Source organism: Mustela putorius, unplaced genomic scaffold (assembly GCF_011764305.1).
Source record: "Mustela putorius furo isolate JIRA1106 unplaced genomic scaffold, ASM1176430v1.1 tig00003850_pilon_pilon_pilon, whole genome shotgun sequence".
NCBI lineage: Eukaryota > Metazoa > Chordata > Mammalia > Carnivora > Mustelidae > Mustela > Mustela putorius.
The window spans coordinates 16,636,182-16,662,277 of NW_025422002.1; the positions used below are offsets into that span (position 1 = coordinate 16,636,182).

General features: G+C 44.2%; 1 protein-coding gene across 1 annotated transcript in view; it reads left to right on the plus strand.

Moving 5' to 3' along the window:
* The first annotated feature begins 2,633 nt into the window (after window positions 1-2,633).
* Window positions 2,634-26,096, plus strand: part of RUVBL1 (RuvB like AAA ATPase 1) — a 43,991-nt gene continuing 20,528 nt past the window's right edge. The window contains exons 1-4 of the mRNA XM_004738636.3: window positions 2,634-2,870; window positions 6,802-6,888; window positions 14,308-14,440; window positions 23,119-23,270. Coding sequence (XP_004738693.1) covers window positions 2,730-2,870; window positions 6,802-6,888; window positions 14,308-14,440; window positions 23,119-23,270 — 513 coding nt within the window. The 5' untranslated portion in view covers window positions 2,634-2,729. The remainder of the gene's footprint in view (window positions 2,871-6,801; window positions 6,889-14,307; window positions 14,441-23,118; window positions 23,271-26,096) is intronic.

The window sequence follows — 26,096 nt, forward strand, 5'->3', positions numbered from 1 at the left end:
CTCCCTCCCTCCTCCTCCAACTTCTTCTTCTTCATGATAGACACCCTAATGGGGTGAAGAAGTATCTCAGTGATTTGTACTCCCCTGATGACCAATGACATGTATCATCTTTTCATGTACTTATTGGACATCTGTGTATCTTCTTGAGAGACATGTCTATCAAGTCCTTTGCTCGCTTTTTTAAAAGAAAGATTTTATTTATTTATTTGACAGACAAAGATCACAAGTAGGCAGAGAGGCAGGCAGAGAGAGGAGGAAGCAGGCTCTCTGAGGAGCAGAGAGCCCGATGCGGGCCTCGATCCCAGGACCCTGGGATCATGACCTGAGCCGAAGGCAGAGGCTTTAACCCACTGAGCCACCCAGGTGTCCTTTTGCTCATTTTTTAAAGGGTTGTTCATTTTTTGTGTGTGTTGACTTTAGGAGCCCTTTCTATTTCCTAGATATTAAACACTCATCAGATACGTGTTCTTGTTCTTCTTCTTCTTTGAAGATTAATGCGATTAATAACTAATGTGATTAATATAAAGAGATATATAAAGAGAGAATATAAAGAATATAAGAGAGTATAATATAATATATAAATAAAGAATATAATAATATAAAGAATATAATAATGTGATTAATAGGGCACCTGGGTGGCTCAGTGGGTTAAGCCACTGCCTTCGGCTCAGGTCATGATCTCAGGGTCCTGGGATCAAGTCCCACATCAGGCTCTCTGCTCAGTGGGGAGCCTTCTTCCCTTCTTCTCTCTCTGCCTGCCTCTCTGCCTACTTGTGATCTATCTCTGTCAAATAAATAAATAAAAATCTTAAAAAAAATAATGTGATTAATAACTATTTTCTCTTATTTTGTGGGTTATTTTTTCACTTCTGTTGAGAGATAAAGTCCTTGCTTGATGCACAAAAGTTTCAAATTTTGATTAAGTCAAACTTCTCTATTTTTTTGTTAGTTTCTTTAGTTTCGTTAGTTGCCATATTTAAGAAATTGGTGCCAAATTTGGGGCACTTGGGTGGTGCAGGCAGTTGAGCATCCAACTCCTGGCTTCAGCTCAGATCATGATCTCAGGGTCATGAAATTGAGCCCCACATCCAGCTATGGGGCCAGTATGGAATTTGCTTAGAGTTTCCCTCTCCCTCTGCCCTTCCCCCTGTTCTCACTCTCTCCCTAATAAATAAATAAATCTAATTTAAAAAAAAAAAGAGAAACCATTGTCAAATACAAGGTTATGAAAATTTGCCACTATGTTTTCTTCTGAGAGTTTTTTTTTTTTTAAGATTTTATTTATTTACTTGACAGAGAGAGATCACAAGTAGGCAGAGAGGCAGGCAGAGAGAGAGGAGGAAGCAGGACCCCTGCCGAACAGAGAGCCCGACTCGGGACTCGATCCCAGGACCCTGAGATCATGACCCAAGCCGAAGGCAGTGGCTCAACCCACTGAGCCACCCAGGGACCCTGAGAGTTTTTTTTTTATAAGATTATATTTACTCATTTGAGAGAGAGCGCACCAGTGGTTGGTGGGGGGGCGCTACAGAGGGAGAGGGAGAAACAGGCTTCCCGCTGAGCAGAGAGCCCAACTCCAGGCTCGATCCCAACACCCTGGGACCATGACACAAGCCAAAGGCAGATACTTAACTGACTGTGCTGCCAGGTGTGCCTCTTCTAAGAGTTTTATAGGTTAAGTTCCTTAGAGCAGATTTGGGCTCTATTTTGAGTTAATTTTTTGTATATTTTGTAAGATAAGGGACCAACTTCTTTGTTTTGCACATGGATATCCAGTTTTCCCAGCACAGTTTGTGGAAGAGACTGTCCTTTCCCATTGACCCACTGAATGGTCTTTGTACCCTTGATCACACATGTGAGAGTTCATTACTGAGTTCTTTATTCTGCCTTCAGGAGGCAGCAGTGAAGGCAGGGGTAGGCTTGACCTGGGCTTCTGCGTTCAAAGGTCAAGTGTAAAAGAAGCCAAACCAAAGAAGAAGCAGAAGAGGGTTGAGAAACACATAGCTGAGATGGTCAAGCTTGGAGTGGAGAAAAGTGGAGTCAAGAACTAGAGATGAAAGAGCAAGGAGTTGGACTACCTCACAAGGAGGTAGAGTTTTGGACACATGATATTCACTGTCAACATTATTTAAATAAAGGGAGAGGACGGAGACCAGGAGAAGCTGAAGAAGACAGTTCCAGGGAGGATCCCGGGCAGAGCCAGGGTGGGAGGGGTTGGTTGACAGCGGGGCCTCCCGACGGAGGCAAAGGCATAGGAGTCAGAAAACTGTTAAGGAAGCAAAAGTCAAAACTTAAGCTCTAAACTTGTTTTCTTCATCTCCAAATCGGAGGTAATAACTTGAGCTGAAGGGTATGACGTTCAAATGCGATGACAGGATGGCGGGATTAGGGACCCGACTCCAGGACCCCACTTCACTGCCGCACTATCAAAGCCCGAATAAGATCCCTTCTCTTCTCACCTTAGGACCAGAGTAGGAAGTGCTGGCTGCGGGGGAAGCCAACCCCGAGACACAGCCGGAAGTGGGTGGGCGGAGCCCTACCGGCAGCCTCGATGGGCACAGCCAAGAGCCAATGGAGAGCGGAGGCGTTCCCGCTCTCGCCAATGGATAGCCGAGTAAGGCGGGCCTTGACAAACCGCCCTAGTAACAGCCGCATGGTAACCCAGGTGCGGGGCGTGTGGTGCTTGCTCGCGGTATTCCACGCTGGTTTTGGCTCCCGGCGTCTGCAAGATGAAGATTGAGGAGGTGAAGAGCACCACGAAGACGCAGCGCATCGCCTCCCACAGCCACGTAAAGGGGCTGGGGCTGGACGAGAGCGGCCTGGCCAAGCAAGCGGCCTCGGGGCTCGTGGGCCAGGAGAACGCGCGAGAGGTGTGGCGGGCCCGGGAGTTGAGAGGCCGCTGAAGTGGGGGCTCAGGGCGGGGCGCGCGCTTGGATGTCCCGCCGACCTTTCCTGAGGGCGGTGAGAATGGATTATGGGGCGGAGGACGGCGAGGGAGGTCCGCGCTGGGATCGGGAGAGGGGGAGTCCCAGGAGTACCGGTGATGACCCCGCGCGGGCGGTTCACCTTCTTGACAGCATCGCTGTTGAGTCCCGTCCTCTGCGCCTTGCTCTCCTCGTGACGCAGCGATAAGCTGGGAAGAAGTTAGTTACGGTCCTTGCTCTCTTGGAGCTTACATTTTAGTGTGGTTTGAGACGACAAACGTTTAGCCGGTAAATAAAATAATTATTACATTTTGGTGGAAGTCAGTTCCCGCAGGACCTTGTCGGACAATGTAAGGAATTTGGATTTCTTTTGCAGCGGGAAGCCATGGGGATTTTAAAGTAGGGAAGTGATCAACCTTAGAAATCTCACTTTGGTTCACAGGGCTTGGGGGCAGAAGGAGGGAAATGAGAATTAGGGAGAGGAGCAGTCTGCTTCAACCATGCTGCAGCGTCCTTTTGGACCGTTCCAATCAAATCCACTTGTCTTAAGTGGCCATGATGCCAAGTCATTTTGCCTACATTATAACCATGAAACCATTCAAACTCTTTGTATTATTTTATTGCAGATGAAAAAATTGAGGGTTCCCACTTGAGGTCACTGCACCTACCCATTTGCCACTCAGTTTAGTAATGATGGCGCTGGGATTTGTATCCACAGGTATTGCTGGCTCTCAAATCAGTGCTCTCCCTATGATATTACAGCCACATTTTAGCCTTCTGTGCTCTAAGGTGAGATCCATGCCCCTTGGCCTTGCCGCGGTTTAGTAGCTACAGACATCTGCACTTAACACCAGCTTAAGACTATAGCCATTTGGCTAGAAGAAAGGGTCAAAGAAAAGCCTCTGGTTTCTATTTTGAGCATCATCTTTAAAAAAATGGAAACATTGACTGGGTCAGGGGGACTTTGAAACTTCTCTTTGCCAGCTTCTGCTTACTGAGGACATGTTACTGAAAATAGTTAACACTGGCTGAATGTTTGCTATATACCAGGCAGCTTTATTTCCGTTGTTCAGTTTTCACCTCCACCCTGATAACTGTGGCCTACTTGACTCTGCCTCCTTTCAGATGTTAAGAAAGAAAAAGACTTGTATAGTGAATACCAATGGGCGTAAATACTACAATGAACATTTTACTCTGTAGGTTTATCCTCCATCTGTTCATTTATCCATCAATCTACTTTTGGATTTCAAAGTAAGTTGCAGACAGTGGTACACTTTACCCTTAAGCCCTTAATGTGTGCCACTATTACAAACTGTTTTCAGAGGAGGAGATTTGATTCACACAGGTTAGGTAGGTAGATCATTCAGGTCATTCAGAGGGTAGTGGTAGAGACAGAATTTAAAACCAAGCCTGTCTGATTCCAAAATCTATGCTCTTTTTTTTCTTTCTCTCTCTCTCTCTCTCTCTTTTTTTTTTTTTTTTTTAAGATTTTACTTATTTATTAGCGAAATCATGAGTAGGGGAGCAGAGCAGAGGGCAAGGGAGAAGCAGACACCCTGCTAAGTAGGGAGCCTGATGCAGGACTCCATCCCAGGACCCCAGGATCATGACCTGAGCAGAGAGCAGATGCTTAACTGACTGAGCCACCCAGGCCCCCTCTAGTATCCGTGCTCTTAACGTCTGAGATGACGCTTTACGCCTCCTTATGAATATGAGCTTCCTGACAAGAGAGTTGATGAAGTATTATTATATACACCAAATCTTACTCATTATCAGGGCTCAGTATTTATTTATTTATTGAATTAATAGGCATCCCGCTGCAGCTTCTGGGTCCTGGCATGACTCTTGTAATATCAGCAGTCTCCCTGGTTTTTAATATCTTCTCATCTGAAAAATGAAGAGAGTTAGACTAGTTAAAGGCCTTTCCAGTTCTTTTTAAATTTTAGAATTCACTGAACATATCTCACTGGAAAGAATTTGGTGCTTAAACTGAGAGAGAGTAAATGGAAGAGGTCCTAGTGTTTCAGTAAGAGCACACATCCATGCTTTGGAAACTTTCTTCCCCAAGAATGCTGAGGATTATAATATCACAGTGCTCTAGGGAAAGACCATAGTGGGTAGCCTATTTCTTCTTAGAAATGCAGCAGCTGAAAAATAGCTTGTGGCCTTTCTTCAGGGCACTGTGCTTTTCCAACTGAGCCCAAAATGGAATACAGCCCGTCCACATGTATTCTTTAAACCCACATTTTTGGAACGGCTGTGAAAGTGTGGGACCAAGGTACTTCTCCTCCAGAGAGAAGAGCTCTGGCGTGCCCTAAGTCATATATTAGGTTATTAAGTCAATGTAAGAAACCTTGTAGTCCTGGGATATGTGTTTAGTAAGTGTGACTCCCAGCCTTCTTTGTATAAAGTTAAATATTCTAAAATATATAAAAGTCAGTAACCCATTTGTGGAATTTGCACTTATACACACATGTATTTATATATCTATATGTATATGTATGTACATGCTGTAAATGGCTTAATAGTATCCAGAATTAGTATGAACTTAAGGTTTAACAACAAATCATCATGTAATTTACTTAAAAAATTTTTTTTTAAAGGTTTTATTTATTTGACAGAAAGAGAGAAAGAACACAAGCAGGAGAGTGGGAAAGGGAGAAGCAGCTTCCTGCTGAGCAGGGAATCCAGTGCTGAGCTCCATCCCAGGACCTAAAGGCAGACAGGAGCTAAAGGCAGACACTTAACGACTGAGCCACCCAGGTGCCCCAAGTAATTTACTCTTGAGGATTTGAAAGACAGTTGATTAATCTTAGGGTGCTCTCAGTTTAACCTCAGTGCAGCATTTGCTTTGCAACATTCTGGGAATTAACTGATGGCCAACTAGTACTGTATGCTGTGATTCTTAACCCTTAATGGGTTAATTTAGGACTCTGGTGAAAGCTGTGAGTCTCCTCCCTGGAACATATGTACACAGTTTTGTTTTCAGTTTTATTCCCAATCTCGGGATGTGTGTGGGCCCCTGGAGTCCTATCCTTGGCTCCCAGGCTAGAAATCACTGCTCCCTTTAGTACCCCTACCAACCATTCTCTACATAGCACCATCAAGGTCTTTAAAAAAGAAATCAGCATGGGATGCAGAGCCCAAGACCATTTCAGTGACTTCCTATTACATGTAGATTAAAATCCAAACTTCGTTAAGTACTAAAATCCTGTTGTGAGTCCTGGCCCCTGCCTGCCTGTTGAACCTCATCTTCCCATTCTCCTTTTACTTATGCTTTGGTCACTGCAACCTTTCTGTCCCTTGGATATGCCAGGCTCATTCCTGCATTTTGAATTTGCTGTTTCCTTTGTCTGGAACACTGCCTCCCCTTTGCCCAGAGCTTCATATATCAACTACAGAGTCCTCAGAGAGGCCTTCCCAGATCATTACCACCCCCCACCCCGCCCTTTTTTTTTTTTTTTAAGATTTTATTTATTTGACAGATCATGAGTAGGCACAGAGGCAGGCAGAGAGTGAGGAGGAAGCAGGCTCCCTGCTGAGCAGAGAGCCCGACTCGGGACCCGATCCCAGGACCCTGAGATCATGACCTGAGCTGAAGGCAGTGGCTTAAACCACTGAGCCACCCAGGCATCCTGCAGTAGTGATCTACCATGTTTTTGTGTGTGTCCCTTCCACTAGGCCACAAGCTCCAAGACCACAAGGCTTGCTTTTCTGTCACCCTCCACCGCTCCCAATACCTAGAACAATCCCTGCAGTGTTGTGGCGCTCGGTGTTGGCTGAATATATGTGAATTGTTTGGACCAGAAACTGGACTTTATCCCCATGTGAAACATTTTAATACTGATTTATTATTTCTTTCCATTGTGGTGTCTAGGCATGTGGTGTGATAGTAGAATTAATCAAAAGCAAGAAAATGGCTGGAAGAGCTGTCTTGTTGGCAGGACCTCCTGGAACTGGCAAGGTACTCATTTTCTTTCATTTTTCAAATCTACCCAAGAGAATGATCTTAATGTTTAAGCCAAATTGAATTCGTGTCTTAACTAGTCTTTGTTTAGCTAAATTGGTTATATGTATGTTTGAAAATCTAATGTGCAGTAATACAATTGAGTATCTAAAATCCATGCTCCTAAAATTCAAATTATCCTGGCTGACCTCCAAAGAAGAGAGGATGAAGTCCTTGGAGGGGCCTCCATTGTGTCTAGAATTTGTCCTTTATCTCTTTCTAGTCTCCTTTGCCTTGGAAATAAATTTTCTGTTGGCCTAGGACTTCATTAAATCTTGGGGATGACATCTTACTTGTGGGGGAAAGAAAATCAGTCAGTGACCATTTTTTTGAAGGTTCTGTGAGGAATGGTGAAAAAAGAAAGAAGAAAGGAATTAGATGCTTTTTATCTTTAAGGGACTTCCAGTGTCCAGGGCAGAGAGAATAAACCATGAGAGCACAAAATACTTCAGTTGACCACTAAGCTGTGAGATACTGACCTATACTTTTTAATATGTAATCATAATAAATATACGATTATGTATTTAATGTCTTAAATGCAGCTGGATGTGAGCCAGAGGTGGTCCTGAGGCCTGGTAAAGCAGGAAGGATCGAGACTTGACATTTGCCCTGCAGGGTTGGGAGAGAGTTTGGCTTTGCAGGGGAGATATCGGACTTCCAGGCAGAGGAGACAGTAGGCTTGTTGGGGTCTGTGAGAGGACTGGGCAGGTACATGAAATGGACCAGAGCCCCCAGTCTGAGTCCTACATTTTCCTCAACAGGGCCACTTGTGGGAATGTGGGAGCTTGGGATTGTGTTTATAAAGACATAAGCTTTAGATTCCAGCTCTGGTGTTGACTTGCCGTGGGGACCCGAGGGAGGTATCTTCACCTTTACTGAAGGAGCATGCGCCTCATTTCAGACGGCGGTGATACCGGTCAGTTGTAAGATAATGACTTGAATTATCACTTTGAAATCATGTAATTGAGTTGATGGTATATCTTATACTAGTTTCTTATAATAGAGGAGGAAGTGCTGTATTTGTGAGGAGCTTTTAAAGTGCCATGTAAGGGGTGCCTGGGTGGCTCAGTGGGTTAAAGCCTCTGCCTTCGGCTCAGGTCATGATCTCAGGGTCCTGGGATTGAGCCCCACATTGGGCTCTCTGATCAACAGGGAGCCTGCTTCCCTTCCTCTCTCTCTCTCTGCCTACCTGTGGTCTCTTTCTCTGTCAAATAAATAAATAAAATCTTTTTTAAAAAATGTTTAAAAAAAAAAGTGCCATGTAAATGCGAGCTTTAATGATCTCGCTGCAGGCAACATCTGGTTGTTCAATGTATTTACCATTTATTTGCTTACTGTTCCTTATATCTTAGACCTTCCCTCTCCCTCCATTCTTCTTCTTAAAGTACATCATTTAGAAATTGCTTCTAGAAGTTTGTTGGTGACCAGCTCAGGTTTCTAAGTATTTTGTTGCCCTTGTTTTTTTGTTTTGTTTTGTTTTTTAAAGATTTTATTTATTTATTTGATAGAGAGAGACAGCGAGAGAGGGAATACAAGCAGGAGGAGTGGGAGAAGGAGAAGCAGGCTTCCTGCTGAGCAGGGAGCCCAATTCGGGGCTCCATCCCAGGATCCCGGGATCATGACCTGAGCTGAAGGCAGACGCTCAATGACTAAACCACCCAGGCGTCCCTATTGCCCTTGTTTTGAAAGATCTTTATGTTGGATATATAATTTTTTGGAGAGCTGTTTTCTCTTGTATTCTGTATTCTCTTGATGCCTGCTACCTGTTGGCTTTCTTTTTGCTTTTGAAAGTCTACTTTTTTTTTTTTAAGGTTTTATTTATTTATTTGACAGACAGAGATCACAAGTAGGCAGAGAGGCAGGCAGAGAGAGAGGGGGGAAAGCAGGCTCCCTGCCAAGCAGAGAGCCTGATGCGGGGCTCAATCCCAGGACCCTGAGATCATGACCTGAGCTGAAGGCAGAGGCTTAACCCACTGAGCCAGCCAGGTGCCCTGAAAGTCTACTTTTGAAGATTTTGTCTTTCTGGCTGTTTTTGAGACATTTTTGGGTTTGGTATCTCACAATGAGATGTGTCTCTTGATGCCTCTTCACTGTGGAGTGCAGTACTATTACAGTTTCACCTCTTTTAGACATTGCCTTTCCTTCTCTTTGAGCTCTTCTGGAACTCTGGTCAGATGATGTCTGATTACAGAGGTTCTCAACCCAAGGCAGTTTTGCCCCTGTAAGGGACATTGGCCAGGTCTAAAGAGAGTATTGGTTGTCAGAAGCTGGTTAGGCAGGGACTGCAGTTGGCATCTCATGGGTGGAGGCCACAAGTGCTGCCAAACACTGTGCAGTGTGCAGGACGGACCTTACAGGAAGGAATTATCCAGCACAAAGCTCCAGTGGTGCCAATATTGGGAAACCCTGGGCCAGAGCGCCTTATTTTGTCTTCTTTGTCTTTCAGCCTTTTTTTCATATTTTCTCTCTTTCTGGCTCTGCTGCATTCTGAGCAATTTCTTTAGACCTTTGTTCTAGTCTAATTGTTTTGTAGGCTATAACTAAGCTGCTGTTTAATTCATCCCATTGAATATTCTTCTTTTTTTCATTTTGAAAAATTTGAAACCTAAACAGAGTTGGAAGAATGGGATGATGATCCCTTTTATACCCCACATGTAAATAAGTAATTGTAAATATTTTGTAACATTTGCATTTTTGCTATTTCTGAACCATGTGAAAGTCAGTGCAAAGACATTCTCCTATGACACCAAAGTACTAGTGTCCGCCTAAGAAAATTTAATGTTGCTAACATTATTAGCTGATGCCTAGTGTATATTAAAATTTCTCCCAAGTCATTCCAGGTTGGGGTTGTTTCATTTTTTATATTTTTAAATTCAGAATATAATTGTGTCTTTAGTCTCTTTTTAACTAAGCAGTTACCCTTCCTGGCCTTTCTTCATTTTGTTTTCTTTTTTGACATCGGCAGTTTTGAAGAGTCCAGGACAGTTCTTTTGTAAGAAGGTCCTACAGCTGGTCTACAGTGATTGTCTGATTGTTTCATCAGTAGGAAACTTTAAACACTTAATGGAACCCTGCACTGGTGATGTTGTATCCCACTGCATCCCAGCAGGAGCTGATAGGACAGGCGGGCCAGAGGCCAAGTTCTGCTGTGAAGGTCATGGTTCCCTTTGTAATTAGTTAGTAATCAGAAGTGACACACTGAGATGTTGTGAATATCCTTTCACTGTAAGGGTGTAGCCCTGCCTCATGGTTATTGCTATATTAGTTACCACATAGCTGGTTGCTAAACGGTGATTTTCCAAATCTGTCGTTCCACATGTATTAGCTTGCTTTTGGTTTTGTTTTTGGTAAAAAAGGAACATCCCTCTCTTAAGTTTGAAATTTTTTTTCCTGTAAAATAGGGATTTAAAAAAAAAAATCTGGCTTTTTTTTTTTTAAATTTTATTTATTTTATTTGAGAGAGAATGAGTGAGAGAGAGCATGAGAGAGTAGAAGGTCAGAGGGAGAAGCAGACTCCCCAAAGAGCTGGGAGCCCAATGTGGGACTTGATCCTGGAAGTCCGGGATCATGACCTGAGCAGTCGCTCAACCAACTGAGCCACCCAGGCGCCCAAATCTGGCTGTTTTTGATAACCTCTTGTTCCTTGTTCATGACTCAGTGTCTTCATTTTTTTCTGTACTCTCTGTCTGCTTGCTTATGAGCTCATGTTTGGCTGATCAAGTCTGCGAGGCTTCTTCTGAGAGTGCTTGTAAGGGGCCCGACTGCCCTACCCAGGGCACTTGCAGTGAATTTTGTGGCATGGGTTTTTGGTCAGCCATGTAAAGAGTAATCTGAAGGTGGTTTGAAAGCATGCTGTGGGGGCGCCTGGGTGGCTCAGTGGGTTAAGCCTCTGCCTTCAGCTCAGGTCATGATCCCAGGGTCCTGGGATTGAGCCCTGCATCGGGCTCTCTGCTCAGCGTGGAGCCTGCCTCCACCTTTCTCTCTGCCTGCCTCTCTGCCTACTTGTGATCTCTGTCTGTCAAATAAATAAATAAAATCTTAAAAAAAAAAAACAGAAAGAAAGAAAGAAGGCATGCTGTGGAGACTTTACTTCTCACCCAGAGCCATGGCAGGACAGATAAGTTTATACCTTGTACGTCAGGGTATTTTTTGTTACGGCTCCACTTCTCTAGTCATGCATGGTCCTTCGGGCCTCCGTTTTATTCAGGATTTCTCTTACCACTATATCTTGCTGAAGCTTCTCCTGTCTGTCAAACCTTCTGAACTTTCCAGGTGACAGTAGTTTACTACTCTGGATTTTTTATTATTATTTCTTTATTTCTCGGTGTTTTGTAACAGGAAGGATTTTCCGTGACTCTTTCTGATGTGTCATATTCCTGGTAGCATAAATTCTTCATTCCTTTCATTTATTTATTTGAGAGAGAGAAAGAGCAAGAGCACATGTGTTAGTGCAAGCACTGGGGAGGGGCAGAGGGAAAGGGACAAGCAGATTTTGGGCTTGATCTCATGACCCTGAGATCATGACCTGAGCCAAAATCAAGAGTTTGAGGCTTAACTGAGTTCCCAGGTGCCCCCTTTGTTCCTTTTTTTTCTCATTTTTTATTTATTTTTTGTAAATACATAATATATTTTTATCCCCAGGGGTTCAGGTCTGTGAATCGCCAGGTTTACACACTTCACAGCACTCACCATAGCACATACCCTCTCCAATGTCCATAACCCCACCCTCCTTCTCCCAGCCCCCCTCCCCCCAGCAACCCTCAGTTTGTTTTGTGAGATTAAGAGTCACTTATGGTTTGTCTCCCTCCCAATCCCTTTGTTCCTTTTGTAATATTGTAGCATTTTCCTTCTAGGAAATAAGAGAAGTTCTCAGCACTATAGTCCCTTTCCATGTGTATGAAGGTGTGTGGTAACTCTCCTACTTTACAGTGCACTATGGGACCCATGGTTCAGGCAGCTTAACTAAGTGGCAGGCAGAAATGTGCTTGTTCTAGAGCTGCAAATATATGGTTCGTATGGAAAATCCACTCTTGAGGACCTCACGTTATTAATAATGGGGCTTTATATTTGGGCCCTGGAGAAAGGAGAAGTTCAGATCAGATTGAAAATAGGTTTCTTCAGACTTCTTTTGGCAACAGGCTCTTTTTTGTGTGCCACTTGCCACTTACGTAGGGGTGCTCACAAAGAAATTGTGTCTTGGGGCGTGGGGTTTGCATCTTGGCTTTGCTGTTTGGTAACTGACCTTGGGAGAGTTGTTTGTGTGTTTCATTTTCTAAATCTATCAAATACAATATCAGATATCAAATACAATATCAAATACTAGATCATCAAGTTCATAGGCTAGTTGGGAGGATTCAGTGAGACCTCATGCATGTGATCAAGCACCATCTAGCACAGATGTGGGTGTAGTAGCTATATTGTATACCTACCTTCTGGGAACCATTAAATGGAAGAAACTAGACACACCTGAAGCACTTCTTTTTTTTTTTTTTTTAAGATTATTTATTTATTTGACAGAGATCACAAGTAGATGGAGAGGCAGGCAGAGAGAGGGGGAAGCAGGCCCCCTGCTGAGCAGAGAGCCCGATGTGGGACTCGATCCCAGGACCCTGAGATCATGACCTGAGCCGAAGGCAGCAGCTTAACCCACTGAGCCACCCAGGCGCCCCATCTGAAGCACTTCTTGACCAAGTAGTTGTCTTACTTTAGTGGGAGGATACTGATCATCTCTTCTGTATTAGGTGGAGGATGGGGGGGATGCCATTGAACTAGATATAGTTTCTGTCTTCGAAGTTCACAGTTGAAGGTGTGGAGGCAGGGCCTGTGGAGATAACCTGGGTGAGAGAGGAGCAGCTGAGAAGGTGGTGGGTTTGGATAGAAGGTAGATGTGGTACTAGAGTCTGCTTCTCACACTGTACCCTGTCACGCTCCAGAGGCTTTCTCTTTGCTTTTAGAATCCCAGAGAATAACAGTTTTAGAGGTGTCGGCCTCAAGGGCACAAACTCAGATGCCCCTTCAGGTCATGGGGGTGAGGGAAGTGCCTGAGTACAAGCACGAGAGAGGCCAGAGTCGCCTGCCCTCACCCAAGGTGGCAGCTGTTCCAGAGGCCCACACCAGGTGCCACGACATGGTAATGAGTGCTCACTGTGGCCAGACCTCATTCCTCAAAAGAAGCAAATACCTGGATTTTTATGTGAAATTTCCCAACATTAAAAACCGGGCAACAAATTGAGTTTAAAAACACGTATGAGACTCAGCAGGGTGAAACAGAACCAGGCTGTGGGCAACTGATTGGGGACTTACATGACTTAAGCTAGGACTTCGATTTGGCAGGTGGGGAAATCAGAGCACCAGAGATTTGCCATGTACCCAGGGTCATCATGAAAATTAGTTGCAGAATGAGGACTACAACCCAGTTTTTGCCCTGCCTGCTAATGCTTTTTTTTCCTTTCCTTTTTTTTTTTTTTTAAAGATTATTAATCTATTTATTTGGCAGAGAGAGACACAGAACACAAAGTTGAGCAAAGATGAAAATAGGCATTCAGACACTGTGGCATTTCCCTGTCCTGAACGAGCTCTAACAATTTGGATTTTCATACTCGATACATGACCATGGAACTCTTAAGTCTGCTTGTGTTTAGCATCTGCCAACTGTAGCTCTCTGACTAAAAATCAGTTTGTAGTTTACAAGGGCATGTTCAAGTGTAACCTAGGACCAGCTCATAACTTTAGAACTTAGCTCCCATGTCATCCTTCACCGTGTGTGGACCACTTAATACAAAGTGAATGCCATGTGATTCATTCTTTGATTAGTGGTTTTCTGATGGGCTGGAGATTGGTGTCCTGTGCCTATAAAAACCACCCTGGAGTAGTGTTCGGAGCAATTAGGACAGGGCCCTGTTTTGATACTGAGGAAGGTGTTTTAGAAGACTACGGATTACGACGGGAACATAATCTCTAGAACCTACTGCCAGACTTCAAGTTCCCAGTCTGCCATTTTCTAGATTATGGTTCCCAGGATGTGTTATTTAATCTCTCCCATGCCTCCGTTTCCTCATTTGTAAAGTGGGGAGAGCTTAGTGTCTACTTCGTAGGGTGAGTAGAGGGTCACGTGAAGTACTTAGAGTTGGGGCCACGCTATAAGTGTCAGTGAGTGTTAACTGTTGTAATTACAGGGATGATTAAAGATGCCATTTGGGTTATAAATTGCCTGTCCACAGAAGTCTTTCAGCATTTATTGTGTGAAACACATCAAGTGATGTTACAATTAGGACTAGATTTTCAGTTTTTCCTGGTTCATATTTTTTAATAGCATATGTTTCTGAATTATTCTATTTTCAAGAATGTAAAACAAGTGCATTTCCACTTTTTCTGTAGACAGCTCTAGCTCTGGCTATTGCTCAGGAGCTGGGTAGTAAGGTCCCTTTCTGCCCGATGGTGGGAAGTGAAGTTTACTCCACGGAGATCAAGAAGACGGAGGTGCTGATGGAGAACTTCCGCAGAGCCATTGGTGAGTATTGGCGTCTGTGGCAAGAGTTCTCACTTGCCCAGTGCTCTGAAGCCGCTTTGTTGTATGAATGCCTTTATGACTTTTATTTGTTGTACTACCATTTTTCTTTTGGCACCATTAGTGTTATCTTTGCAAGCCAAACAAGTACCCAACTTTTCTAACTGAAGCACTTTAGCAGTTGGCAAATGTGGGCCCTGGCTTGGGGCTGGGGTTTCTCACCTGCCAAAATACATGTGGCTGTGAAGTGATTTTTTAGAAAACAAGTCAGATTTTCCTGGCAGCCTTATGCTTTTAGAGATGACTGTCCACTGAAAAGGCTTGGACTTAAGCCAAAAGCTTTGTGTGTTGTGATGCTGGAATGCCCCTGATCCTGGATATCGAGCCAGAATTGTGGCCTGTCAGAGAGCGCAGAAACCATGTGGGGACAGGCAGAGATTTCAGGCTTATGGTGCCACCCTCGTGGGGCTGGGGGCAACCATATCAAGTGCTTGTTATATGCCAGGCCCCTCCAACATTGATTATAGCCTTTTGTTCCCCAAGAGAAAGCTCTCTGACTCATTTTGCATCTGATGAAACAGAGTTTCAAGAAGTTAAATGACTTGTCTACAGTCACCCACCTAGTAAGTAGCAGGACTACAGTCTGATCCTGTGTCTGGTTCTGGAGTCCATGCTATGAAGATCTGCTGTGGAAAAAAAAATGGCCTTTCCCAAATATTTACTTCTTGTCAGCCATGATGCCTGGGTCAGTCTCCTTGCCCCATTTTTGTTGGACTAGCTCTGGGAAAATCCCAGCTTCCCTCATATCTATGTAGAAATAGCTTATTCCTTCTAAGATATCAGAAACTACGTGATGTTTGTCTGCATACGTGGGCGTCTGTCTTTAGGATACAGTTGCTGAGTCATGGGTTATGAACACTTGTCAGAGTGCCTGTACAGTTTTCCAGGCCCTTTGGTTGTCAAAACAAGATAAACAGTCTTTTTTTTTTTTTTAAGATTTTAGTTATTTGAGAGAAAGTGTGAGAGAGAGAACACAAGTTGAGAGGTGGGTAGGGGGAGCAGCAGACTTCCTGCTGAGCAGGGAGTCTGACTCGGGGCTCAATCCTAGGACCCTAGTCATGACCTGAGCTGAAGGCAAACACTTCACCAACTGAGCCAGCCAGGTGCCCCCAAGGTAAACATTCTTAAGAAGGAAAATTGTTAGAAAACTTCGAGGAAATGAGGAAAGTAAGAAAGAGTAGATTTGTCTAGCCCACAATCCTTGCCTTGAGACTGCTAAAGTCTAGGTCAGGGGTACGATCATGTAGGGCCTGAGGCCATGATTAGGGCTTTGCATTTTTCACTGAGTGAAAGGAAAAGCAGTTGGAGAGTAGTTTCGGTTGTCCAAGAATCCCGCTGGCTGGGGGATGGAAAAGTGGACAGTGAGGAGAGTGAGGCGGGTAGCAGGGAGACTGTGAGGAGTCTGAGCAGATGGTGGGGCCTTGGGCCAGGGTGGTGATGGCAGAGGTGATAAGAAGTGGTCAGATTCTGGATGTAGTAGGATGTAGAGCTGACAGAATTTCCTGAAGGATTAGATGGTGTGTAAGAAAGAGAGGTGGCCATGTTGGGGGGTGGGAAAGAATGGAGAGGAGCAGATTGGGTATTTATTAAATCTCTGCTATGGATAGAATATCCACTGCAGCCCCAGTTCCTGGCACAGAGTGAATGCTTAGTAAAGTTTTTCCGAATGAGAAAAGGGGATGGACTATAAAGCTGGTAGAAAACAGAAGCCTTTAGCTAAAGATAGCCCTCAGTGTGTGTATGGTAATAGATATACTTTGGTTTACACAGGGCTTTTATTTTTTAAAAAAATTTTTTGGAGATTTTATTTATTTATTTATTTGACACAGAGAGAGAGAGAGAGAGAGAGAGCGTGAGCAGGGAAGCGGGAGAGGGAGAGTGAGGCCCCCTGCTGAGCAGGGAACCCAATTCGGGGCTCAAACCCAGGACCCTGGGATCATGACCTGAGCTGAAGGCAGACACCTAAGGACTGAGCCACCCAGGCGCCCCACTGAGTTGGAGTTAGTTGCCAGTGTTTAGAAGTTGGGGAATGTCCTATAAAATCCTCCTTTCTGGCTTTTGGAGAGAAGCGTTCATTCCCACACAGTGGCTGAGCCAGGTTGGGGCTGAGAGGTGCTCCTTGGCAGAGCGGGGGGGGTCTGTGCTGCTCCTGGACATTCACTGGGTCCCTGCCAGCACCCCAGTGTGGGGCTCTTGTTCTAAGCTAGAGGGATTGTGAGCCATGTCTGGAGGCTAAGCTTTGTGTTATGTAGATACGGGGTTTTTTAAACCAAAATATTCCTTGCTGGAAATCTTTGTTACTGGAAACACTGCATTTTTTTGTTTTTTGTTTTTTTTTGTTTTGGTGGCTGTTTTAAACTGAAATACCATGTACATATAGAAAAGTAGGTGCAGCACACATGTAGTTTAACAATTAATTATGAGGTAAACACAGTCACCAGTCAGCTCGTGGTACAGAGCAGGGCCAGCACACAGCTGTTGCCAGGCCCTGGCTGGCCATAGCCCCTCACCTCTCCCACGCTAGCCCGCGGGTGCCACAACTGTGTGTTTACACTTCTGTGTGCGTCAGTGCGTAATGGCAGTTGGGCTGAATTTTGCCCCTTACCTTTTATCTAAATGGAACCTACTGCAGGTGTAGCTTTTTGAGCAGTGTTCATGTTTGTGAGGTTCAGCCGGTGTTCTTAACGTGTCCTACTGTCTTTGAACTTGCATCATATATGCAGTAACAGTGGACATGGCTCGCAAGACCCTTTTCAGGATTTAAAATCTTTCTGAGTCCTTTTTAAAAACTCGTGAGCAGGGCACCTGGGTGGCTCAGTGGTGAAGTGTCTGCCTTTGGCTTACCATGATCTTATCATGATCGTGTCATGATCCCAGGGTGGAATCGAGCCCCGCATCAGGCTCCCTGCTGGGCAGGAAGCCTACTTCTCCTTCTCCCGCTCCCTCTGCTTGTGTTCCCTCTCTCGCTGTGTCTCTCTGTCAAATAAATAAATAAAATCTTAAAAAACAAAAAAAATCCATGAACATGTGCTAAAGATTTTGTTCAACTACTAGTTCATGAGATAAACTGTAAGATACTAGAACTGACTCAATTATCAGAGTACATCTAAAATGTATTTTTATTTACTGAAAAGTATTTTTCTGACATCAACAATCTGACAAAACTGACTTTTACATAAGTGCATGTGTTTAGGTCACTTAAAAGTAACTTTAATGCTTTTAAATTGGAAAAAATAGAGGTACATTTCCTGGGCATCTGCTTTGTGATCCGCGATTTTTGAGGGGAGGGGGCAGTGCAGTTCTTTTGATGGCAGTGAGGTAAAGAGAATTTCTTGATCCTGCCACAGAATAAAAAGGCAGGCCATTGACTGTCTTCAAAAAGGAACCCTGCCCATCTTCCTCTGCCTTTGAATTCCTGTGAAGTTGGCAGAGGGGTGGGGAGGAAGCGGTAAGCTGACCAGAAATAAAAAGCAAGGAGTCTGTGCTGTTTCCTTGAAGTGATGAAGGTCCCTGTCAGGGATTTAGAAACCTGAGCCAGCAGATGAAACCTGTGTCATTTGTGTTGCCGTTGCCAGAGATAGCGCCAGCTCGGCCCCTGCCCTGGCTAACAGCTGCTTTCATTGTCCGTCAGCCACATCCCCTGCCTGCTTGTCAGCACACAGCGACTTCTAAACAAATACGGGGACTAGTGAGAGATGGGAATGCCTTTCTTCCCCACTCAAGGAATTTCATGTCATGGTCATTAACAGGAAATAGAGGGAGCATTCCATTGGAAGGCATTTATCTCTGTGGGATATAAAAGTTTTGATTAAAAAAAAAAATCAAAGTTCATTTTAAAAGTATAGAATTTCCTGAGTATGTCACAGTCTTCTGATATATTCATGTAGGTTTCAGAAATTTTTGTCTTGATGTTTAGGAACTAAGAATTTGGAAAGGCAGGAATGAAATAGCCTCTCTTTTGGGGCCATTCCAAAACTTCCATTTGTAGGCTATCAGATTGAATGAAGGTAGAGCAGAACGTCTCCTTAACTTTAACATCTCAGAGCCTTTGTCCTGGTTGGGTTTCTGGGGAAAGAAGGTAACCGACCCAGTAATAAGATAACAAGCACGTTTAAAAGTGGGAAGTGATCGAGAGTGTCGGACACCGTTGGCCTTGTTTCTTTGTGCCATTGGGCTGTTTCCATATCGGAACAGAGGTGGCTTGGTGGTGAGCACACCTGAACCCTATCTGGGCCACCTGTCATCAGAAGCAGTTTACGGCCCTACATTGTGTGTAGGATGGAGTTCTTTACTCCTAAAATGAGTGATTTACAGCTGTGGCTGGACATTACAATCACTGGGGGAGCTTGAAATGAATGATGATGGCAGTCCCAACCCCTGAGATTCAGAGGCAAATGGTCCACGTCCAGCCAGGGCCTGAAGAATTGTAGAGGCCTGTCGTGATGCTGGAGGGTGAGAGAACCATGATGTAGACTCCAGCTGAGCTGTAGAATACTGTTTTCTAAATGCGAGCCATCAGTGTTCCTCCTTTGCCAGGTCTCACTAGTATTACTTAAATTTTTCTTTTTTAAAGTGACTTGGTCATTTTGTGTGTACATAACAAAAAAGTGCGTGGATCATAAGTGTAGATAGCTCAGTGAATTATCATAAACTGAAAACCCCTGCAGTCAGCACCCATTCAAGAAAGAGAATTGCCAATACCCCAAGTACCCTTTGTGTCCACCCCCAATCTCTGTCCTTCCTTTTCCAAATTAATGACTGTCTTGCTTCTAACATTATAGTAGTCACGCCTGTTTCTGAACCTCATATATGTAATCAGGAGGTATAGGTGTATATATTCTGTGCTTGACTTCTTTTCCATAAAATAACTTTTCCAAAATAGTTGGGTACTAGGTGGTCTGTGGGATGGTGTGTGAGATTCATCAGGATTGCTGCACATAGCATGCCCATACCTGGTGCATATATACCTTAAGGGGCGGAGTTCCAGGAATATAAGGTATCCATGTTTTCAACTTTAGGAGATGATACCATCTTGTGTCTAAAGTATTTGTATCAGTTTACACCTCTATTTGCAGTGGAAAGCTTCCTGCTCTTCTATATCCTCACAAGCTCACATGGTTAGCTTTTAACTGTAGGTTGTAGAACAGTATTTCATTGCTTTTTTCTTTTAGTTTGGTAAGTTTCAAATGTACAAAAAGGAGTCAAGTGATGACCTTCCCTCCTGGTCCCATCACCAGGCTTCAGCTCATACTTAATCTTGAGTGATCTATAGCCCCCATCATTCCCCTCCCAGATCCTTTGAAGTTAATTGCAAACCTTTTTCATCCATAAATATTTCCCCATGCATCTCTACAAAATGAGGACTTACAGAAAACCCCACTGTACCACTGTCAATGCCTAGAAAAAATGAACAATATATTCCTTGATGTCATCAAATTCCTACTTAGTATTCAGATTTGCAGTTGTCCCGTGTTAGTGTGTTTTTTTTTTTTAAATTTTTAATTATTATTTGAATCAGGATACAAATAAGGGTTTGTATGATAGCTTGGTTGATATGTGTCTTTATATATTTTTAACTATGGGTTTCCCTTACATTTCTGTTTTTTCCTTTGGGCAAAGCATAAATTAGATGGAGACTAGGCTCACACCCAGGGACTGGCAGAAAGGGCCTCCTGAGGACAGTGGGCACATGTTACCTGAAGGGGAAAGGACAGAGCCAAGTGTTGTGGGAAAGGTTGTCAACCACTCGGGCCCTTGTGGTGTGGTATGATGTGGTGTGGCCTGGTGGGAAGAAGCTGGTCTCAGAGCCAAAGACTTGGACTCTAGTCTGGGGTCTACCATGAGGGAGGAAAGGACCCTTGACTCCATCTCTTAGAGCTGACCTCCCTCTGTCAAATCTGTAAAAGGACATAGGAGTGCTGACTCTGGTTGTTTTCACAGGGCTGGGTTGGGATGTCCTGGCCCCTCCTCTCGTCCTCACGATTCCAGTGTAGGATGAAATGAGGCAGTGACGCGTGTGCCCTCTGTAGAATGGGTGGGAAGGCCGCTTGTGCAGGCCGCCACAGTTAGAGGTTTATAGTGTGCGCCTCCTGGTGTGGCCTGCAGCTTTCCTTAAATGTAGGGACTCCTTCTGGATGCATCTTCAACTAGTTTGACTCAAGGATGTTTCCCTCCTTGCCTCTGGGTTGATGGCAAGTACAGTGATTGAAAATTATTTTCTTGGGGCGCCTGGGTGGCTCAGCGAGTTAAGCCTTGGCCTTCGGCTCAGGTCATGATCCCAGGGTCCTGGGATCGAGTCCTGCGTCTTGGGCTCCCTGCTCAGAGGGAAGCCTGCTTCTCCCTCTCCCTCTGCCTGCTGCTCTGCCTGCTTCTGCTCTCTCTCGCTGTCAAATAAATAAATAAAAATATTTTTAAAAAAAGAAAATGATTTTCTTTTGATGTAGAATCCTTGGAAAACAGATTTATTGGCTAACTTACCTGAAATACTTCTGTGGTTTTGGAGAAAAGCATTTTGTGTCCCTTGACACCGAGACTTTGGGAATTTGGGAGAGCTTCTGTGTGCACATGTGTTTTCGGAGAAGCGGTGTTCAGTGGTATACATTTGTTTACTTGTTGTAAGGAAACCTTTACTTACTGTTAATTATCATTGCTTTGTTAGACAAACCCAATCTTCTTTTTGTTATTTTAGCATATTATTAAAGTGTAATATATATGTATGGGTGTGTACACACACACACACAAAACCACAGTCATAGATGTTTAGCTCAATGAGTTTTCATAAAGTCAACACACTCATGTAACCAGCACTGAGATCAAGAGACACTTTAGAACTTGAGAAGCTCCTTAAAAAAAGCACTCCCGAAGCTTCATGTGTCCCCTCCAGTCACTCCTCCCTGTCCCTCTGCACCAGTGAGCAGGGACATGCCTGTGTTTACTTTGGAGGAGTCAGATAGGTTTGATCCAGACTAGACCTCGGTTTTAGGGTTGGGGGTGTTATGGTGGACCTGGGCTGTTGCATCACCTGTCAGCCTTCTTAGAGAGCTCATTACAGAGGATGTGCGGAAGTATCTGTAGACATATTTCTTGGGTGCTAGATGTTCTGCCTGATGACACCTCCCACCCCCTCAAGTAACTTCCTCCATTCATTCAATTACATGTGTGGCTGTTGTTGACAGTCTAGCAGAGCGAGAGTCGGGTTTCCTGAGTGCCAGCAGTCCCATGTATGAGTGCTGGGTAGGAGGCACAGGTTGCCATGGGAGTCATCTGGAGGGTAAAGAAGAAGGTGTGTCAGGCAGGCTTTCTAGAAGGAGTAGGTATTTGGGGGCGCCTGGGTGGCACAGTCTTTTAAGTGTCTGCCTTTGGCTCAGGTCATGATTCTGGGGTCATGGGATCAAGCCCCACTGCTTCTCGCTCTCCCTCTGCCTGCTGCTCCCCCTGCTTGTGCTTTCTCTCTCTGTCAAAGAAAGAAAGAAAGAAAGAAAGAAAGGAGTAGGTATTTGAACTGGGGAGTTGGCAAAGCCAAAATGGAGGGAAGTACTTCAGGCAGTGAAAACATTTCATAAAAAGGCACTGAGATCTTGTTCTAAAAATTAATTTCCTGGGACTCCTGGGTGGCTTAGTCAGTTAAGCCACTGCCTTCGGCTCAGGTCATGATCCCAGGATTCTGGGGTCGAGTCCTGCATGGGGCTCCTTGCTCAGCAGGGATCCTGCTTCCCTCTCCGCCTCTGCCTGCCTCTCTGCCTGCTTGTGCACGCTCTCTCTCTCTCTCTCTCTCTCTCTTTCCACCCCCGAAGAATAAATTAAAAAAAGTTTAAAAAAATCAATTTTCTAATAGTTCTTAGTTTGTCTGACAACATTTATTGAACAGCTAATGTTCTTGATGTTTAGAACAAGGAGAGACATTTGCCTTTGCTGTTAATATTCTAATCTGAAAATTGTGCTTTATTATTGAGGGTTTGCTTTGGAAATTGTGGCCTTGGAAAACTTGTAAAACAACCAACCCATTGCAAATATGGAATGACAAACTGGGTCTTTCTTTGGGTGTGCCCTGAGGGTCAGCCAAAGGCCTGGGGCACCGGGCAGGTCACATATCACTTGCTGTTGGCACGGACCTCTAACTATACCTAGCTTAGGCCTGATTGTGTTGCAAGGATGTGGGTAGTTACTCCATTGGTTTTAAATTTTTTTCGAGAGTCAAAATTGTCAGGAAACGAGAGCATAGAAGGCCACTGCTCTAGTGGAGTAGAAGGGTTTGGGTTCAGAGACTGGGTTAAAGACTAAAGCTGAATTTCATCCCTGTGGAAGTGTAGCTGATGTCAGAAACAAGGATTTGAGCATTTGAGAATGCTAGCTTGTCTCTGTAGTTCTAGATTTGAACCTAGAAAGTCCTTTTGGAAAGTTGAAATACATTTTTTTCCACATTCTGAAGAGCTCCTCCAGGTTACGTTTATGTCTGCAGTGTTTTTCTCCCCAGAGGGATATCCTTGAGTGGGCATTAGTAAGGCTGGTGTCTTGGTGACACGGAAGTTTTGTGGCTAAAAAGGCTATTGAGTAAGGAGAGAGAATGTGAATATGTGAGAGAGAATTGTGCTTCACCAGGGCTCACCTGCCATCTCTTCCAGGGCTGCGGATAAAGGAGACCAAGGAGGTTTATGAAGGCGAAGTCACAGAGCTGACTCCATGTGAGACAGAGAACCCCATGGGAGGGTACGGCAAAACCATTAGCCATGTGATCATAGGACTTAAAACAGCCAAAGGAACCAAGCAGTTGAAAGTGAGTACCTGTGTGTCTTGCCTCAGAATCTCTTGGCACTGTGTGGCCTTGTTCAAGTGATGTAACCTCTCTGTGTCTCACTTTTCTCTGTATGGTCTGGGTGATCATACGTCAGAGGGCTGTTTGGGGATGTTACATGTATTAAGCACTACCTAGAACAGGGTGAGTACACAAGAAGACCCAGTCAGGATAGCTCTTACTTTTCTCATTGACTGCTAGGATGCAGTAAGTTAAAATGTGAGCTGTGTGGCTAGTCTTGTCTACCTTTTGCCATCCTGTATTCCATAATCTGACCATGTATCAAAGGCCCTGGCTCTGTCTCTGAACCTGCGGATTAATGTTCATGCTCACAGAAAGAAGCAGCATTGAGTCATCTGGTAAGAGTTGTAGAACAGATGTCGGATGGACATCCCAAGAGACCAAACACAGAATTCTGACTGCAGTTCCTTTTATGTGTCAGGGCCTAGAAACTTTAGTGGCCTCAGTTGACTCTGCTCAGCCAGAGCTTTGTGGAGAAGCCCTGGTGGTGGCGGTGTGAGAGGTCCTCCATCACCCTCCTCAGACACTTGTCCTGTCAGCCTTGGGTATAGGGGCGCCCAGTGAGGGGAGGAGTGTGGTTTGGAGTGTGCAGCAAAGTCTGAAAGGGATACCAGGCTGTGCTGCTGACACCAGTGTGGCTTTTGGCAGGTGACTTAATCTCTGAGCAATAGTTTCTTTATCCATTAAGTGGGGATAATGATTGCCTATCTTGTAGTGTTCTTAGAAGGATATAGAAGTTGTAGCTTTGGGGTAGCGTCTAGTTATCTGAGAAGTGGTAACTCTTGATGTTATTGTGAGAGCCTTCAGTTAGAGAAACGCCACAATTGGGATTGTAGGCTTTGCCTTATCTATTTATTTATTTATTTTTAAAAAGATTTTATTTATTTATTTGACGGACAGAGATCACAAGTAGGCAGAGAGGCAGGCGGGGGGGGGAGGGGGGATGCAGGCTTCCTGTTGAGCAAAGAGCCCAATGTGGGGCTCGATCCCAGAACTCTGAGATCATGACCCGAGCCGAAGGCAGAGGCTCAACCCACTGAACCACCCAGGCACCCCTAGGCTTTGCCTTATTTATAATAAACAATATCATAGTAATTATAATAGCATCTCAGCTCTTATTTGCTGGGTGTGCCAGGCCCAGGCTAAGTGCTTTAACAGATATTTAGTCTGTTGTCATGTCTAGCTTTCTACATGTATGTGTGCTGTGTGTGTAATTTCCCTCATGTTCCAGATGAAGGAACCGAGGCCTCATCAGGAGGTTAAGAGCTTATCCTAGGCTTGCACAGCTGGTTAAGTGGCAGAGCGGACTGTCCGAGTCCCAGCCATTATGCTGTCCACCCTCCAACCCCTCCAACTTGCTGGGGAACCTTTGGGAGTCCGTTGAGTTCTCTGGGCCTCCGTTTGCCCCTCTGCGAACTGTGGTAGATTGGCTATATAATTTCTCCATCTTCACTCTCCTTTTTAAATGTTTTTTTATGGATTTTATGGTTCTTTGATTCTTTAAGGTGGTTTCTTGGTCACTGCTTTATGGAGATCATAAAAATGTCACTTCTTCCGAGGGTCATTTTTCTTTTTCCTAACAGGGTTTCCATCTCAGGAGCTTGCCTCTGCAAATATCTCTTTTAAACCTCCCCCTCATCTCTCCCATTCTGTATTAATTAGATTTCTTGGTAGGATCTGCCGCTTTTCCAGTAATTACATCTTCAGTCAATTCATTTGGGAAATTAACCGATATTAAAATGCTTGAGGAAAAAAAAAGGAATACTCCCCAGTGTAGGAGAGCTGAAGTAAGGCACGCAGTTTACATTCCAGCTCTCCACCGGGATGCTTTGCACACTTTCTTCAAGAAGATAACCTAAGGGAGAAAACAAATTTTTTTTTTCTTCCCAAATGAGTACTTCTAGCTACTTTGAGCGTATGTACAAGGTATTTGGACAAACGGAGCTCAGATCCTTGGTGTAGGTATTGAATTGCAAAGGAGAATGATCATACTTGCCATCATTATTGTGTGCCTCAGTCATGCCAGGCCTTACATCAGGGGCTTACCAAGCACTGTTCTCATGCTCTAGGAGGCTGCTGGGCCCTACCCAGCCAATGACACAGAGCCCCGGGTTTACTCTTGTGATTGCTGTCTCTAACAGCTTTTTGAGTTTTAATTTTATTTATTTATTTATTGATTGATTGATTTTTATTTTACAGAAATCACAAGTAGTCAGAGAGGCAGGCAGAGAGGGAGAGGGGGAAGCAGGCTCCCTGCTGAGCAGAGAGCCTGATGCAGGGCTCGGTTCCAGGACCCTGAGATCATGACCTGAGCCGAAGGCAGAGGCCTAACCACTGAACCACCCAGGTGCCCCTTGAGTTTTAATTTTAAATAAAATTCAACCATCTTGAGCATACAACTCTAGGAATTTTAGTCTGTTTACAGAATGGTACAGGTAGCGCCACGGTCCAATTTTATTTTATTTATTTTAATTTTATTTTTATTTTTATTTTTTCAATTTTAGAACATTTTCATCACCCCGAAAGAAACCTCCTGCCTGGTGACAGTAGCACCCATTTCCACCCACATGCCTTGTAACCACTGATCACTCTCTGTTTGTATGTGTTTGTCTTTTCTGAACATTTCAGTATCAGCGGAATCATACAGCATGTGTTCTTTCATGTCTGGTTTCTTTCACTGAGTCCTGAGTTTTTACTTTCTAATTTTGTTTGAGACAAAGCCCAAGTCTTTTTCACATTATAAAACAAATAGAAAGTTTGAGAAAAACAGCTCTCCTTGAAGTTTAA